The following is a 14,899-nucleotide window of genomic DNA, read 5'->3' as shown; positions in this document are numbered from 1 at the left end:
TGTCTCTCACAGTTGAGGTGTACCCACGATGAAAATTACAGATCTCTCCATTCTTTTTTTAAGTGGGAAAAATTGAAAAATTGGCAGTGTATCAAATACTTACTTGCCCCACTGCATATCCTTAATGAAAACCTGGTTCAGAGCGCTCAGAACCTCAGACTGGGCTGAAAGTTCACCTTCCAACATGACAATCACCCCACGTACACAGTCAATACAATGCAGGAGTGGCTTAGGGACGACTCTATGAACGTCCTCTAGTGGCCCAGCCAGAGCTGGGACTTGGAACCAATCAGACATCTTTGGAGAAACCTATAAATGGCTGTCCACCGATGGTCCCCAGCTAACCTGACAGAGCTCGATGATCTAAAGAGAAGAATGGCAAAAAAAAAAACAAATGCAGATATGCAAAGCTTGTTGCATCATACCCAAAAAGACCTGGGCTTTAATTGTTGTCAAAGTGTTTTAACTAAGTTTTGTGTTAAGGGTATGAAGACCTGTACAATGTCGTTTTTTCAGTGTTTCCTTTTTAATAAATTTGCTGATGTAAGTTGAATAAGCTGTGATAAATCTGGTTTTTGCTTTTTCATTATGGTGAGTTTGGTGTAGATTTATGTGGGGAAAAAAGTAGTTTAAAGCAGTTTAACATAACACAATAAAACAAAATGTGAAAACAATGAAGGGGTATGAAGACTTTCTATAGGCACTGTATATGCTTTCTGTGAAGCATGACTAGGTAAGGCAGCAGCAGGAGTCAGGCATGTCCCAAAGGGAATAAATGGAGATATGCAGTACATTTCAGACAGGAAAGTCTCATTACCTCATTCCCACCGTCACCAAGTAGCCAGTGTCAATGTGTACAGTATGTTAATGCAGAAATAGATTGCAGAAAATTGGCAGATTCATTTAACAGTCTTTGGACTTTTTCCATCTGAACTCATCTTGTTCCTCTTCCATTTGATTTGTTTTCTCTTTTTGCTCCACAGGTACATAGGTGGAATTAGTCCCAGCATGGCGTTTCTCATAGTGTGTAAATCACATTGGCCCTTACCCCATCAACAACCCTGAGTGCAGTAAGCAAGGGCGTCACTTTTAAAGCTATCTGTTATTGTGACAGCAGATAATATAATACTTTAGCATGTACTTAAAGAACTCAACACAGCCTTGCATTAAATTAGCTTTACAGCTCCTCCACACACACACACCATGTTTGTAGTTGTCTCTGTCCTTCAAGTGATTTAATAGAAATCAATATTCAATTATGTGATCTATGACAAGCAAGGCCCTACCGTCTTTTCTCAGTCTTGCTGAGAAATAGCTGGGCAGCTAGCACATATAGCCTACCCAAGCATGCCATCGGTGCATCAAATTGACCACACAACTTTGGTAATCCTAAAGAAACTTCATTCTGTAGCCTGTCATGTCCAACTTTGCGCTCCATTTATCACATTTTTGTTCTGATATGTCATGCTACATAATACAACAGTGGTTCTCTACCAGAAGGCGAGGATTCACTCAGAAAATTTACAGGAGCAATGATTAAAGATGACTGAAAAGTACTTAAATTTAATTAATTATTATTCATATATTAAAATAATCTAACTCTGAACTAAAAAGCACATAAAATCAAAATGTAAACTGAAATTTATTTTTTAAATAATGTTGCTTTTAGTTAAAAATTAATTGTGGTTAATAAATTTGATCAATTTTATATAAAAAAGTTTGAAAACAAGTAGCTTTGTCATAATTACAGCTGAAATAGGCCTAGCCCATTTAATATTGTGTTTGACAGTAAGGGTCCTTTGAGTCAAAAAGGTTGAGAAGCACTGCACTATGAGAAATGTAATGCATTAATTCACACTGGTCAGCACACAGACAGCACTTTGGGTCACTTTAGGACATGCACATATAATTTTACCTGAGCCTGGAAGCATAGTATTTGTGATCATAAATCAACAACCCCTTTAAGTTTGCACTCCTTTTGAGCTCTCCTCTGAGAAACTCAATGTGGTAGTGTGGTGGGATTTCACATTCTAAGACTTGGATGTTAGATGGACTTGGATGTTCTTTGTGGATGGATGCGTGCTTGTGTGTGTGTGTGTGTGTGTGTGTGTGTGTGTGTGTGTGTGTGTGTGTGTGTGTGCATGCGCACACACTCCGTACCGTTTGCCGTGCTGCTAGGTTTGTTTACTCCAGGTATCTCAAACAGGAAGATTGCCATCTGCTACAGAGAGAACTTCCAAGAGTGCCAGGACAACACATAAGAAGCAGGTGCCACTTTGTCATACTGTCTCTTCATATTCATTTTGTTGTTTGGGGTGATTTTGCTTTTAGTTTTCTCCAAAACTATACAGTAAAATGCCTTGAAAATGTATACAGTGATAGTCAGGGTCACTCTCAATACATATCAATTGGAAAAATGAGCTAACCTATAAAGGTAATCTTTTTATGAGTGTTTGAATATAAGGAAATGATCCAAGTGCAAGAATGTTAGGAGTGATGTTGCCTTTATTTTTCTCTGAAAGTGAAACTATACAGTAAAATGAGTACATTTATAGTCAGGATCACTCTGAACAAATATTAACTGAAAGAATGAGTAAACCATACATATACACATATTGTCAGGATTCTGCCCTGACAGTCTTGTCTGTCTTGTCCCTGTTCAATGTTTCTTTGTTTGTTTTGTGTCTGAGCACATGGCTCTGTCTCTGTTTGTGTTTGCCACATGCTCCTCTGGTCCAACCTCCCTGTTTCCCATGGTCACGCCCCCTTGTTTAGTCCTTGTCTAGTCCTCGTTTACGTGATTGTGTCCACCTGATCCTCATGTGCTCTGCTCCTTTATATTGTACTCCTTTCCCTCATGTCTCTGCTGGTTCGTTGCGTGAGTTCCTTGTGTGAAAGAGAATTTATTGTCAGTCTACTAGTCGTATTGAGTAGTGTTGTTTTTTTGCTCTCCTTATCTGTCTAGCTTGCATTGGTTCTCTTGAGGTTTATCAAGATTCCTTGCTTTTGTTATTTTGCTCTAGTCTAGTTCCTGTTTTTTTTAATTTTGTTCTAGTTTTCTTTAGCCTCTAGTTTGGCTTTTCCTTATTTTGATTTTCGTCTTAGCCAGTTTATATTCCAGTTAGATTCCTGGAATTTGCTTTTTGGTTCTTTTGATTTATTTGCTCGCAGCAGTTTGATTTTGGCTTTTCCTTTTTAGTCATAGCATGTAGTCATAGATGTTTTATTTTGTTGCTTGTTGTTTTGTCTTGTGGTCTTGTCTTGTTTAGTGTTTGTTCCTGTTCTGTGTCCTGATTCCCCCGGGCTGCCGTTCTCAAGACCTGGCTATCTGACTGGACTGGTTTCACTACAGCTCAAAGTATCAAGCCCTGGCTGCTGTTCTCAAGAACTGGTTAGCTGATTGGACTGGGTTCACTACAGCTCTAAGTGTCAATCACTGGTTACCCAAGCTGCTGCCTGATCTCCATTGATATCATTGACTGGTGATCTCCTTTGCTCTCTAGCCTAGCTTGGTCCAGGTCTGACTTCGGTCATCCTCCTGCTTTCCAGCGGACTGCCCTTTTCTATTGTTTGGACTCACTTCAGCCCTGTTTATTTAAATCTTGTCAATAAATGTCACTCCCTTGATAATTCTGCATCTGGGTCTCTCTCTAGTATCTGCTGTGCCAAGAACCCTGACAGAACGAACCAGCCATCACCAGACCCAGCAGAATGAGTCTTAAAATTGTTCCACCTGCCACTGCAGAAGGGAGATTGGCGCTCCAACGGGCAGTGTCATTGCTTCGTCAGGAGGGCATGGATCCACGGGGCTTTGCTCAGTTCTTTTGGACCATGGCTAGGGGCCTAGAATATGATGATGCAGTCCTGAAGGAGGTCTTCAACCTCGCTCTGGATGACCCCCTGCCACGATGGGAGATGGAGCAATTGCATGTTTTGAGTTTTTGGGACTTCTCCCTTTATGTGCATCACCGTAAAGACTGGCAGATCCTTAACCCGCCTGAGGATGTCTGCAGTGACCACCCTGCCCCCCTTCCTCCTTTGAGTCAAGTCCACGATCATCATCTGACTCCTACTGAGAAACGAAGGAACAGAAGAAGGCGGGCGGCTCGAGTTGCTGCATCTACCAGAGAGTCTTCAGAGTCTGCTCCTGCCAGTCCAGAGCCGGTCGAGTCTGCTCCTGCCAGTCCAGAGCCGGTCGAGTCTGCACCAGTCATCCCTGAGTCCGTTGAGTCCACCCAAGTTATCCTAGAGTCCAAGTCTGTTCAAATCCTCCCAGTTCGGGTCAAGGTATCTTCAGTCGTTCCTGAGTTGTTTGAGAGGGTTGCAGGCACGCCAAAAGTGGCCAATCATGCACCTTTGAGCCCTCCAAGACCTAAAAGGAGGGCACACATTGTGCAGTCAAATGCTCTTCTTTCAGAGGTCCCAAGCACATTGATCCAGGACGACCAGAGTCAGGAGAGTCTGATTCAAGAGGTCCCTAATCCTGTGGTCCAGGAGGACTCGACTCAGTTGGTCCTGTTTTCTGTGGTTCCAGAGGTATACAGCCTGGAACCAACCCCTAAGCCGCCTACTTCACCAGCTAAGTCTGTGTTAAAGGAACCTGAGTCTGCACCGTCTGAATTTATGGGACCTATTTCGTCCAAGGTGGGCACTGCTGCTTCAACTGAGACCGTTCTTGACCTGGCCATGGAGGCCATTCCAGAGCATCTCACCCTGCCTGTTATGGCCATGGAGGCTACCTCAGAACAGCGAGCCAATCCTGTTGTGTCCACAGAAACCAATCTTGTTTGTCATCTGATGCTTTCAGAAACCCTTCCTGCAATGGCCATGGAGGCCATCCCTGAGCAGCTCGCTGTCATTACCACACAGGCCAATCCTGAGCAGCCAGTACTCTCAGCCACAGTTCCGGTCCAGGCCTCACAACCTCCAGGGTGTACTCCAGCCCAGGAGTACCCAGAGTTCTTCGGAGTAACCCAGGAAAGCTATCCCCAGTCAGTCCCTGACCCTGTCAGTGCAGCCCAGGGAAGTACACCTGAGTCAAGTCCAGTGTCTGTCCCTGAAGTTCTGGGGAGTGCGTCCAAGTCAGTACCTGAGACCGTTTTTGTGCCTTCTGAGCCTCTTCCCCAAGGGTTCACCCTCCCTATCAGAGCAGTCATGGCCCCTGAGTTTGTCCCAAGGTCTTTCACCAGTCAAGAGTTGGCCCCGGAGACCGAGACCACTAAGGCCATTTTCAAGACTCCACCAGCGAAACAAGTCCATGTCTCCAGAAGGACCACCAACAAGGTCCCCATCCCACCCTCCCTGTCACCAAGGCCTTACGAGTTTGTTAAGCCGGCAACTCCATGGTTGGCCACAAACTCTTTCCCTGGAGTATTTTCCTCCCCAGTCCCACCTCCTATGTTTTCTGGTTGTCCTGGAACTCAAGGTTTCCTTCCCAGTCGGCCCTCCCAGTTTGTGCCCCCTTTGCCGGGTGTGGACGCCTGGAGGCGTCCGTTGGGGGGAGGGTACTGTCAGGATTCTGCCCTGACAGTCTTGTCTGTCTTGTCCCTGTTCAATGTTTCTTTGTTTGTTTTGTGTCTGAGCACATGGCTCTGTCTCTGTTTGTGTTTGCCACATGCTCCTCTGGTCCAACCTCCCTGTTTCCCATGGTCACGCCCCCTTGTTTAGTCCTTGTCTAGTCCTCGTTTACGTGATTGTGTCCACCTGATCCTCATGTGCTCTGCTCCTTTATATTGTACTCCTTTCCCTCATGTCTCTGCTGGTTCGTTGCGTGAGTTCCTTGTGTGAAAGAGAATTTATTGTCAGTCTACTAGTCGTATTGAGTAGTGTTGTTTTTTTGCTCTCCTTATCTGTCTAGCTTGCATTGGTTCTCTTGAGGTTTATCAAGATTCCTTGCTTTTGTTATTTTGCTCTAGTCTAGTTCCTGTTTTTTTTAATTTTGTTCTAGTTTTCTTTAGCCTCTAGTTTGGCTTTTCCTTATTTTGATTTTCGTCTTAGCCAGTTTATATTCCAGTTAGATTCCTGGAATTTGCTTTTTGGTTCTTTTGATTTATTTGCTCGCAGCAGTTTGATTTTGGCTTTTCCTTTTTAGTCATAGCATGTAGTCATAGATGTTTTATTTTGTTGCTTGTTGTTTTGTCTTGTGGTCTTGTCTTGTTTAGTGTTTGTTCCTGTTCTGTGTCCTGATTCCCCCGGGCTGCCGTTCTCAAGACCTGGCTATCTGACTGGACTGGTTTCACTACAGCTCAAAGTATCAAGCCCTGGCTGCTGTTCTCAAGAACTGGTTAGCTGATTGGACTGGGTTCACTACAGCTCTAAGTGTCAATCACTGGTTACCCAAGCTGCTGCCTGATCTCCATTGATATCATTGACTGGTGATCTCCTTTGCTCTCTAGCCTAGCTTGGTCCAGGTCTGACTTCGGTCATCCTCCTGTTTTCCAGCGGACTGCCCTTTTCTATTGTTTGGACTCACTTCAGCCCTGTTTATTTAAATCTTGTCAATAAATGTCACTCCCTTGATAATTCTGCATCTGGGTCTCTCTCTAGTATCTGCTGTGCCAAGAACCCTGACACATATATGTACATACGTATATGTATATGTATATATATATATATATATATATATATATATATATATATATATATATATATATATACACACACACAAATATTAAAATGAAAAAATAACAATGAATAAAAGATATTTATTAACATTAATATGATAATTAATTTACAATACAAACGTTTATGTACAAAAATAATGTATTTACAAACATAAAAAAAAAAAAGCAAAAGTGTAAAGGAAACGCCGGTATGACAGCTTCTTTACATCCATTTAGACCGCTCTCAGCACCCGTACTGTAGATGCACGTTTAGACACGCAAGACCAAAAAAAAACTGCTGTGGTGCGCGCTGTGCGGCTGTCCGCAAGCCCTCTCGATGACGAAAATTACGTAATGCGGACGGTGCGTGGACAGCTGAAGTATACTTTGGCCTTAGTGGTGGCCCGGCTCGCCGCTCCTTAAACGTGCACTAAGCGATTTTTGAAAAATGCTTTTGACCGCATTGTCTGACCAAGTCCCAAAACACATGTGTTTGGCTTTTGCTAGAATATGCTTGTGTCATCTTCGCTTGTTGCTGCTATTATGCCTGGTATTGAAACTGTTTTTGAATGCACGATCCTTTTTAGATTCGCGATCGCACGTACTGTTATACTATGGAGTGGTACTTACCACACATTTTACAAGATTGGATACTTGTCAGTGGTGATCTGTAAATCACCTTACTCTGTTTATGTGGTAAGTGAAAATGTATGTACTGTAATGTAACGGGCAACCGTTAGCAATCGTTATTTGTTTTCCATGCTTTTCTGATACGGATTCACGCTTCGGGCATATTTTTGTGTTAAATGAGAAAGTATTAAGTAGATATTACAAATAGTAGCTTTAGAAACAATTATTTTATTTGATGCAATATAAAATTTATTACACACAAATGTTTAGACTAGAACGGCCTAACATAAACTATGGAACATAAAAAGATAATTTGAGAAACATCTGTTTTTTTGTTGTTGTTCTTTTCATTCATGCAATGGAAGTCATTGATAAATAAAACAGCTATGTTACCAACAGTCTTCAAAATATCTTCTTTGTTCCACAAAAGAAAGTAATTCATTCCAGTGTTTCCCACAGGGTTTTGTGACACTTGTGGCGGCAGGTGACGTCACGCATTAATTTGCATATTTATGACGTCATTGCGTCAAGTTACGTTTACAAGTTTTGGCACTTCAGATGTTCTATGAACCGTCACATACTGTAATACAACTGAATGCCCAATAAAGCTGTTCACATTTACATATTTTGTGTTGTCGTATAAAACAATAGTAATAACATAATCAATCATAACAGGTTATCAATTATATATTCATCTTCAGGAATTAACTGTAGCATTAATAGTACAATAAAATTATTTGTTTTAAATCATACTATAGTTAGTTTTAATCAACTATTGACTCTAAGGAAGATTAATTCTCTGGCCACAAACAATAATTTCCTTACTAGTACATTGCTCGTAACAAAACCGGAAGGTTAAAGTGACCTCGTTCTGTGAGCAGCAGACACCGACAACCAAGCGTGAATACATATGGATGTTTATTAAACTACACTACAGGGGAACATGCAACATCGAACTAGACACAAACATACACACATTAAACATGAATGCCAAAGCAAGGAAGGCAAGGAGAGAGAGAGGGAGGGAGCGCTGGCGTAGATTCCTGATGAATTCCTTTAGGAGTGAAAGCTTCGTCATTCCAGCCATGGGTTGATTGGTCCGAAGCGAATCGCCAAAGTTACTGGACTTAAAACTGCCAGAAGCTCGGACTCCCTCTGAAAGGGGGAGTCATGATATTTCCAAGGTAATATGTGTGTCTCCAGGGCACCGAAAGTAAAAGAGAAGACCTCTCCTTTTGGGTGTGGGAGAAGTTTTATCTGGTTTCCCTGTAACACCCATTTTTGTTAGTTTGACCAATAACAAGGCACATAGTTTCAGAGGGAAAGTGTTTCTTTGTCCCACTTGACACTTCATTTGCATGTTTTATGACTGTTCTGCTCAATCGGTGTAATTCTTCCGACAGTACAGTAAAAATAGTATGATGCATTTCACGATCACATAGTGTACATCATTGTTTGAGAAATAAAGAGCAGATCATTTTGATATCAAGAAAGAGACATCTAAAAGATATTAAACCAGAGATGCATTCATACACCTGAATATGAGTGTTTAGAGCTTAATGCAAATAACGAGTGGTCATTAGGCTAATATAATAAGGAAACATACAAACAACACATGCATATACCAGATACCTTTGTAACTGATCAATTATGGTCTAAATAAAGGAAATGTCTCTATGCGTGTTGTAATCGTGGAGGTAGTCCACTGGTCAGCCAGGCCGTTGGTGTCTGGTATCGAGGGTCATTTAGTTCTCTGGAATGTTTGAAGTCCGATGGAGAGAAAAGATAGTTAAACTGTTTAGCGTCTTTTTGACAGTGGGGAGACAACCATTGGCAACTTAGCACCTATATAAAGGTCGAATGTGGGGCCAGGTCTGTGATTATGCAAAAGTCAAAAGGCTAAAAGGGGTCTCTTAAGACAAAGTCCCAACGACCATCAAGGATCATAAGCAGATGTTACAACAGGTATAAGTAGTGACTAAACATGACTCATTAATCACTCACTATACTCCTTAAATCTTGATTTATAATTGCGACATGGTCTGATAAAATCAACATCTACACTAAAAAGCGACTATATGCGGTTATGTTTTGGCTATATTACCGTTTTGTCTTATTCAGCACACTGCCTGCGTCTGTAACAAACTATGAGCATTTTAACAGACGAATTGCGTTCAAATTTAAAAGTCCAAATAGTCAGTAAGCGACAGCTGCTTGGAAACGCTGTTTTGTACTCGTGTATTGACGAGTCTGCTGCGGTACGGCCAACTGAATGCGCTGCTTCTCTGCCTTTCACTGCACAGAAGAGATGCCGAGAGAAGCGACACTGTGCTGGGAAAGTCAGACCTCGCACTCGCAGGGCAGTACTGGCGACATCTTCCAACTGAATGAAAGCTAAGGGTTTAAAAAAAAAAAAAAAAAGTCCATAGGTTTGTCAGTATGTACCTGTTATGGGAAACAAAATGCTAAAAGGGTCTGAAAGTTGTTAAATATTGTGCTAAAGTTGCGCTCGTGTGTGTGAGACGCGGGAGCTGATGGCAGGTGGCGGTCGACCACAAATAAATCAACGTATGGGAAACACTGCATTCAGGTTTGAGTAAATTACATAATTTAATTGAATTTTAATTTAAATTTTTTGGGTGAACTGTCCCTTTAAAGTTTAAAGTAAAACTTTCAACCTTTTTTTAACCTATTTTTGTGTTGCTTTTGAGGTTCCAGGCAGTTTCGTAACATTTTGTCTTGATTGGAAATTCTTGATTATTGCCCTGATGGTGGAAATGGGAATTTTCACTGCTCTGGCTCTTTTCTTAAAGCCACTTCATTTATCTCATTGTGATGGATGATTAAGGGAATTTGGCCTTTGTTTTCCCTCCTATTTATATTTCTGTGAAACAGGAAGCCATGGCTGGATAATTTCATGTTCATAATAATAATAATTCATTACATTTATATAGCGCTTTTCTGCTTTTTCTAAGCACTCAAAGCGCTCTACATTGTGAGGGGTGGTGTCTCCTCGTCCACCACCAGTGTGCAGCATCCACCTGGATGATGCGACGGCAGCCATAGTGCGCCAGAACGCCCACCACACACCAGCTTACTGGTGAAGAGGAGACAGTGATGAAGCCAATCAGTGTAAGGGGATGATTAGGAGGCCATGATGGTCAGAGACCAGTGGGGAAATTTGGCCAGGATGCCGAGGTCACACCTCTACTCTTTTCGAAAGACATCCTGGGATTTTTAATGACCACAGAGAGTCAGGACCTCGGTTTAACGTCTCATCCGAAAGACGGATAATCACCCTGAAGTGCTCAAAATTGTGAATATGAATAGGAATATACTTCAGAGATATTTTGCTCATAAGAATTTCAAGGGGTGCCAATAATTGTGTCCAACGGGTATTTGAGAAAAACATTTATTTCATAATGATATTTCCCCCCATTTTATATTCTTATTATCCAATGAAAGGTTAGATTTTTGTGAATTAACAATGCAGATTAATTTTCACAGCCTTCTTTGATCATTTATTTATTTATTTATTTATTTATTAGGGGTGGCATTGTACATGTATTCGTACCGAACCGTCACGGTACGGGCATCTCAGTTCGGTGCATGAGGCTTTACAACGAATACAGGCAATTCACCCTCAATCCAGAGGGGGCACCCACAGCAATGCAACACTGTTTGATAACCGCCAGCAGAAGAACAGAGAATGCCGTGAGTTGCACGCTTGAAAACAAAGCCCACTAAACAGTGACCGTGTGCTGATTCTGAACGCGTCTCTCACATGGAATGACAAAGGAGTATACTTTAAAGGCTTGGGCACTCAACTGTTTGCGAAATGGAGCTTTGTGCTTGTGTATACTACCTCCCTCATTCGGCACAAATCCAAATATTCTATAATTCCATATTTGCGATGTAACGTATCTGAATGCTAAACTATTATTTATGTAAATTATAGGCTTTGTACTTCAGTCGCATTCCAACCGTGACACAGATGCGGGCGCGGTGATGTTTGTATTTTATTTTGATAAAGTACCAAGTTTAGCAATGCTGGAACTGATGTGTGTGTGTGTGTGCGCGTGCGCGTGACGCGATCACTTCAACTGTTTCCTTATACCAGCAGAATCAACTTTAAACACATCGCTGTATAAAGGTCTGCTTTTATTTGTGTACACTCACAATGAAAACAAAACCATTTGAGTTTCCTTTCTGTGAACAAATTAAGCCTGTCACAAAAATGAACTGAAACTCAGCATATATAGTTACGTGTCACACAGTTTTTTTCCCCTTGTTTATCTGGTAACTAAATCAAATATATTTCAAGAATTTATTTCTTGTATGTATATATGTACTGCAGATTATATATATAATGTAATATAATATTTAGTTTTACTACTGTAATACAAAATAAATGAAAAGAAACCGAGCATAGTAGATTTGTTGTTTTCTTCCTGTTGTACCGAAATTGTATCGAACCATGACCCCCGAACCGAGGTACGCACCGGGGATCTTACAAGTATTCACATTTCGCACTGGTGGATTATAACCAGGTTGTAAGTACTGCTTTAAAATACCAAAAGAAGAAACAGGAGCAAGAGACATTACTGGGCGTAATGTACAAATCAGACAAATATCCCATTCCGAAACATTTCTAGCATAAACTTACATTATAAAGAAATTAAAGTCTTTGATTCTTGAAAGACTTTCTGGTGCATTTCACTTACATCCAATAAGATTTCCAGTAGCCTTTTCATCGGTCAGGCATGGATCTATTCTGAATGGTTAATAACTTTTGACAAAGTTTATTCCAGGATCAAAGATAAATAATTTCTACTTTAAAAGCATGGAGAGATCGCGATTGCACAGTCTGCGCACAAGCAATATCGGAGTGAGAAGACTTGCAGTTCATTTGTATAAGTTAGGCCTATTTGAGAGATCGCATCCAGTTTTCTGCGATTACATGTCTGTGCTCTCATGTTACAATAAAGCGCTCGCCACATTTGCACAGGAATGATTCAAATTATGATGAATACCTGCTATCCCGCGTGGATATTCAAACTCTGTAATTGACAGGAGGCGGATGCGTGTTAAACTCGCTGTCGAATTGGAGAGAGCGAGACGCAGCATGTATCGGTGTATAGACGGAAGTCTATTATATAGTATTATAATAGCATTATATAGTGGTTCCACGCATTATATTGTGTTTTTTTTGGAGTCACAGATCAGATTATTTTTTGGGATAAGCAAGAAAAAAAATATTTAAAGCACAGAGAATGACAATGCCATGAAGAGTTTTTGACATAGGCTAATTTTATGTGTATGTATAGGCAACTCTGTATTTCCGCGCTCTGAAACACGTCTCTTTTGCTTGTGCGCTCTTTCATTATGTGCGAGAACAGCATGTGAGTAACGAATTTAGCTCTCTTTTGTTTCTTCTTCTTGTGGTTAAAACTTGCTTGAACGTGTAAATTGGCAAATTAAACTGCAAATCACGTGCGTGCCGAAAAGTGGGGTCTCGTCCGTACGTATCATGGATAAACTGCGATCCGTTTAACCCATAATATGTGACAGATCAGAGCAATCTTTCATTTACTTATTTAACGTGAAATTGTTAAATTGCTATATCAATCGCATACAACGAAAATACAAAGTAATTAGAACAATCATTAACATGCAATAAATAACAGTGTCATAACTAGACACATTTTTCCCAGAATGTTCTTGAGACCCGGTAGCAACTCTTCCACGGCCCTGTAGTGGGTCGCGACCCGGTGGTTGGGGACCTCTGCTCTAAATACGAAACTAAAACTGCCAGCAGGTGGCAGTAAATGTCTTGGAGTCATTTATTCATTCGATTTGTTCAAACAGCTGATTCATTCAGGATTTCAGTAAACGGCTCACTTTATGAATGGGCCATTAAATCATTGATTCACTCGATTACTTTAAAACGTGGATTCATTCAGAAACTAAACACTGCTGTGTTGCTTGGAGATGTACAACAATTCTGCTGTCTTTATCGGTAATACTTTTGTTTGCAAAACTGAACAAAAACATACAAAATTGTTTTTAAAATATAACACAATTTTAACTTCTTATTTACTGAACTATATAAATTCCCTTTTGCACTTGTTATATTCGGGGGAAACATCACTCGTGTGATATTGCTCTCACTGCTAGTGTGATATCGCTTATGTGGTATAAATAAGAGACAAAAACTCATACAGAAGCATTTTTTCCCCAATATCTTGAATTTTAGTGCATAACTGCATTTATGGAGTTGTTGCCCTGCATCATATTTGTCAACAGTCTACTGTATGAAATGAAATAAAAGTATGAAATATGAAATAAGATGATGTATAGGTCTGGGGGTGGGGCCAGTGCGTTAACTGGGTTAAAACATTTTAATCGCATTATTTTTCATAACTAATTAAGTCAACGAGATAAACTTGGCAGCCTTAACCATTTGCTGAGGCCCCTTAGTTGAGAAACACTGTTCTAAGGTATTTATATGTTAATTTTTTCAGTTGTAAGCTCAGTTAAATTCGCAGTTTATGAAAAGTAACATTTTGCCCCCAGATGTGCAGACAATCAATGTCTATCAACCTATAATTTTTTTTTATAATTGTATTGTTTATGAAATTCTGAAATATCATTTTAATCCTACCTTTTTCATTTGTCAGCCTGTCAATCACGTAGTGTTGGCTAATGATTCCATGGCTTGAGCGCATTTAAATGTCAGGTATATGGATCATTGGTATGCAGTTCGCAATCAGAGCATTTTTGAGTTTGGAGACGTCCATGTACAGACAGAGGAGCAGGTTTATTCTCCTGTTTTGTCTGAGTAATTGTTGGCTGTCTGCCTGTCTGTCTTTTTCTCTTTCTCTGTCTTTTCAGAAATTGAAATGATTGATTAGGGAGATGCCATCAGGTGTTCCATGAATTGGTTATGCAGATTTGTGCACTGTTTTAATGCACATCCTATTAGAGGTGAGAGTGAAATTGAGAATGTGAGATGTTGAATCTTAGCAAGGCAAATTAGACAGCTCCGTGAACAGATTTTAAGGAAAAATCTGCTGGCCTAAATCTGGATTTTATTTTACGTTTCCGTTTGGTGATGATAGTGGCACACAGTACTCATTCAGCTTTGACACTTTGCTAATGTAGGTTAGATAGATTTGAGTTTGTGTATAAAGAGTGATAGCGAGTTCATAATGGGATTATATTACAGGCTGTGGGTGTTTGATTAAATGAGGGCTGTAGGTAGTAAAGAAGGTTGTTTTAACAAAAGAAATTATGAATTGCAGGAAAACTGCAGCTCTGCTGTACATTGAGCGATTCACCTCGCAACACACATTCAAAGAGTTTGACAGAAACTGAACAAGTGTGTCTGCATCACATTAACCGATTCACCCCACTGATCAGATGCTTTTGGGGAAAAAAGACAGCCTGTGTGAATGTGTGAGTGAGTGTGCACTGTGATAAGAGAGACTGTGTGTATGTGGAACATGTACACAATTACTGTGTGTGCAGTCTAAGCCAAGCATAATGAGCCTGTATTTAATGTTGGTCATGAAGTCTTCTCTCTTATTCCCAGTACAGATGATTAGCTGTCTAAACTGTCCAACAGTGAGACATCAGCCTCCTGCAAAACAGAGACACCAGTCAAA

The 14,899-nt window shown here is 40.6% G+C and overlaps 2 protein-coding genes across 2 annotated transcripts in view; both read left to right on the top strand.

Moving 5' to 3' along the window:
- Positions 1 to 3,332, top strand: part of LOC306880369 (sterile alpha motif domain-containing protein 5-like) — a gene marked incomplete at both ends in the record, with an annotated part of 65,808 nt that extends 62,476 nt beyond the window's left edge. The window contains one exon of the mRNA XM_079433864.1: positions 3,270 to 3,332. Coding sequence (XP_079289990.1) covers positions 3,270 to 3,332 — 63 coding nt within the window. The remainder of the gene's footprint in view (positions 1 to 3,269) is intronic.
- Positions 1 to 14,899, top strand: part of LOC306879751 (enhancer of rudimentary homolog) — a 1,222,178-nt gene that overhangs the window by 1,095,651 nt on the left and 111,628 nt on the right. The window lies entirely within an intron of this gene.

This window comes from Barbus barbus (genome assembly GCF_936440315.1).
Source record: "Barbus barbus genome assembly, chromosome: 14".
Taxonomy (NCBI): Eukaryota; Metazoa; Chordata; class Actinopteri; order Cypriniformes; family Cyprinidae; genus Barbus; species Barbus barbus.
Note: the sequence above shows the minus strand (reverse complement) of the source record. Positions and strands in the feature narration are given on the sequence as shown.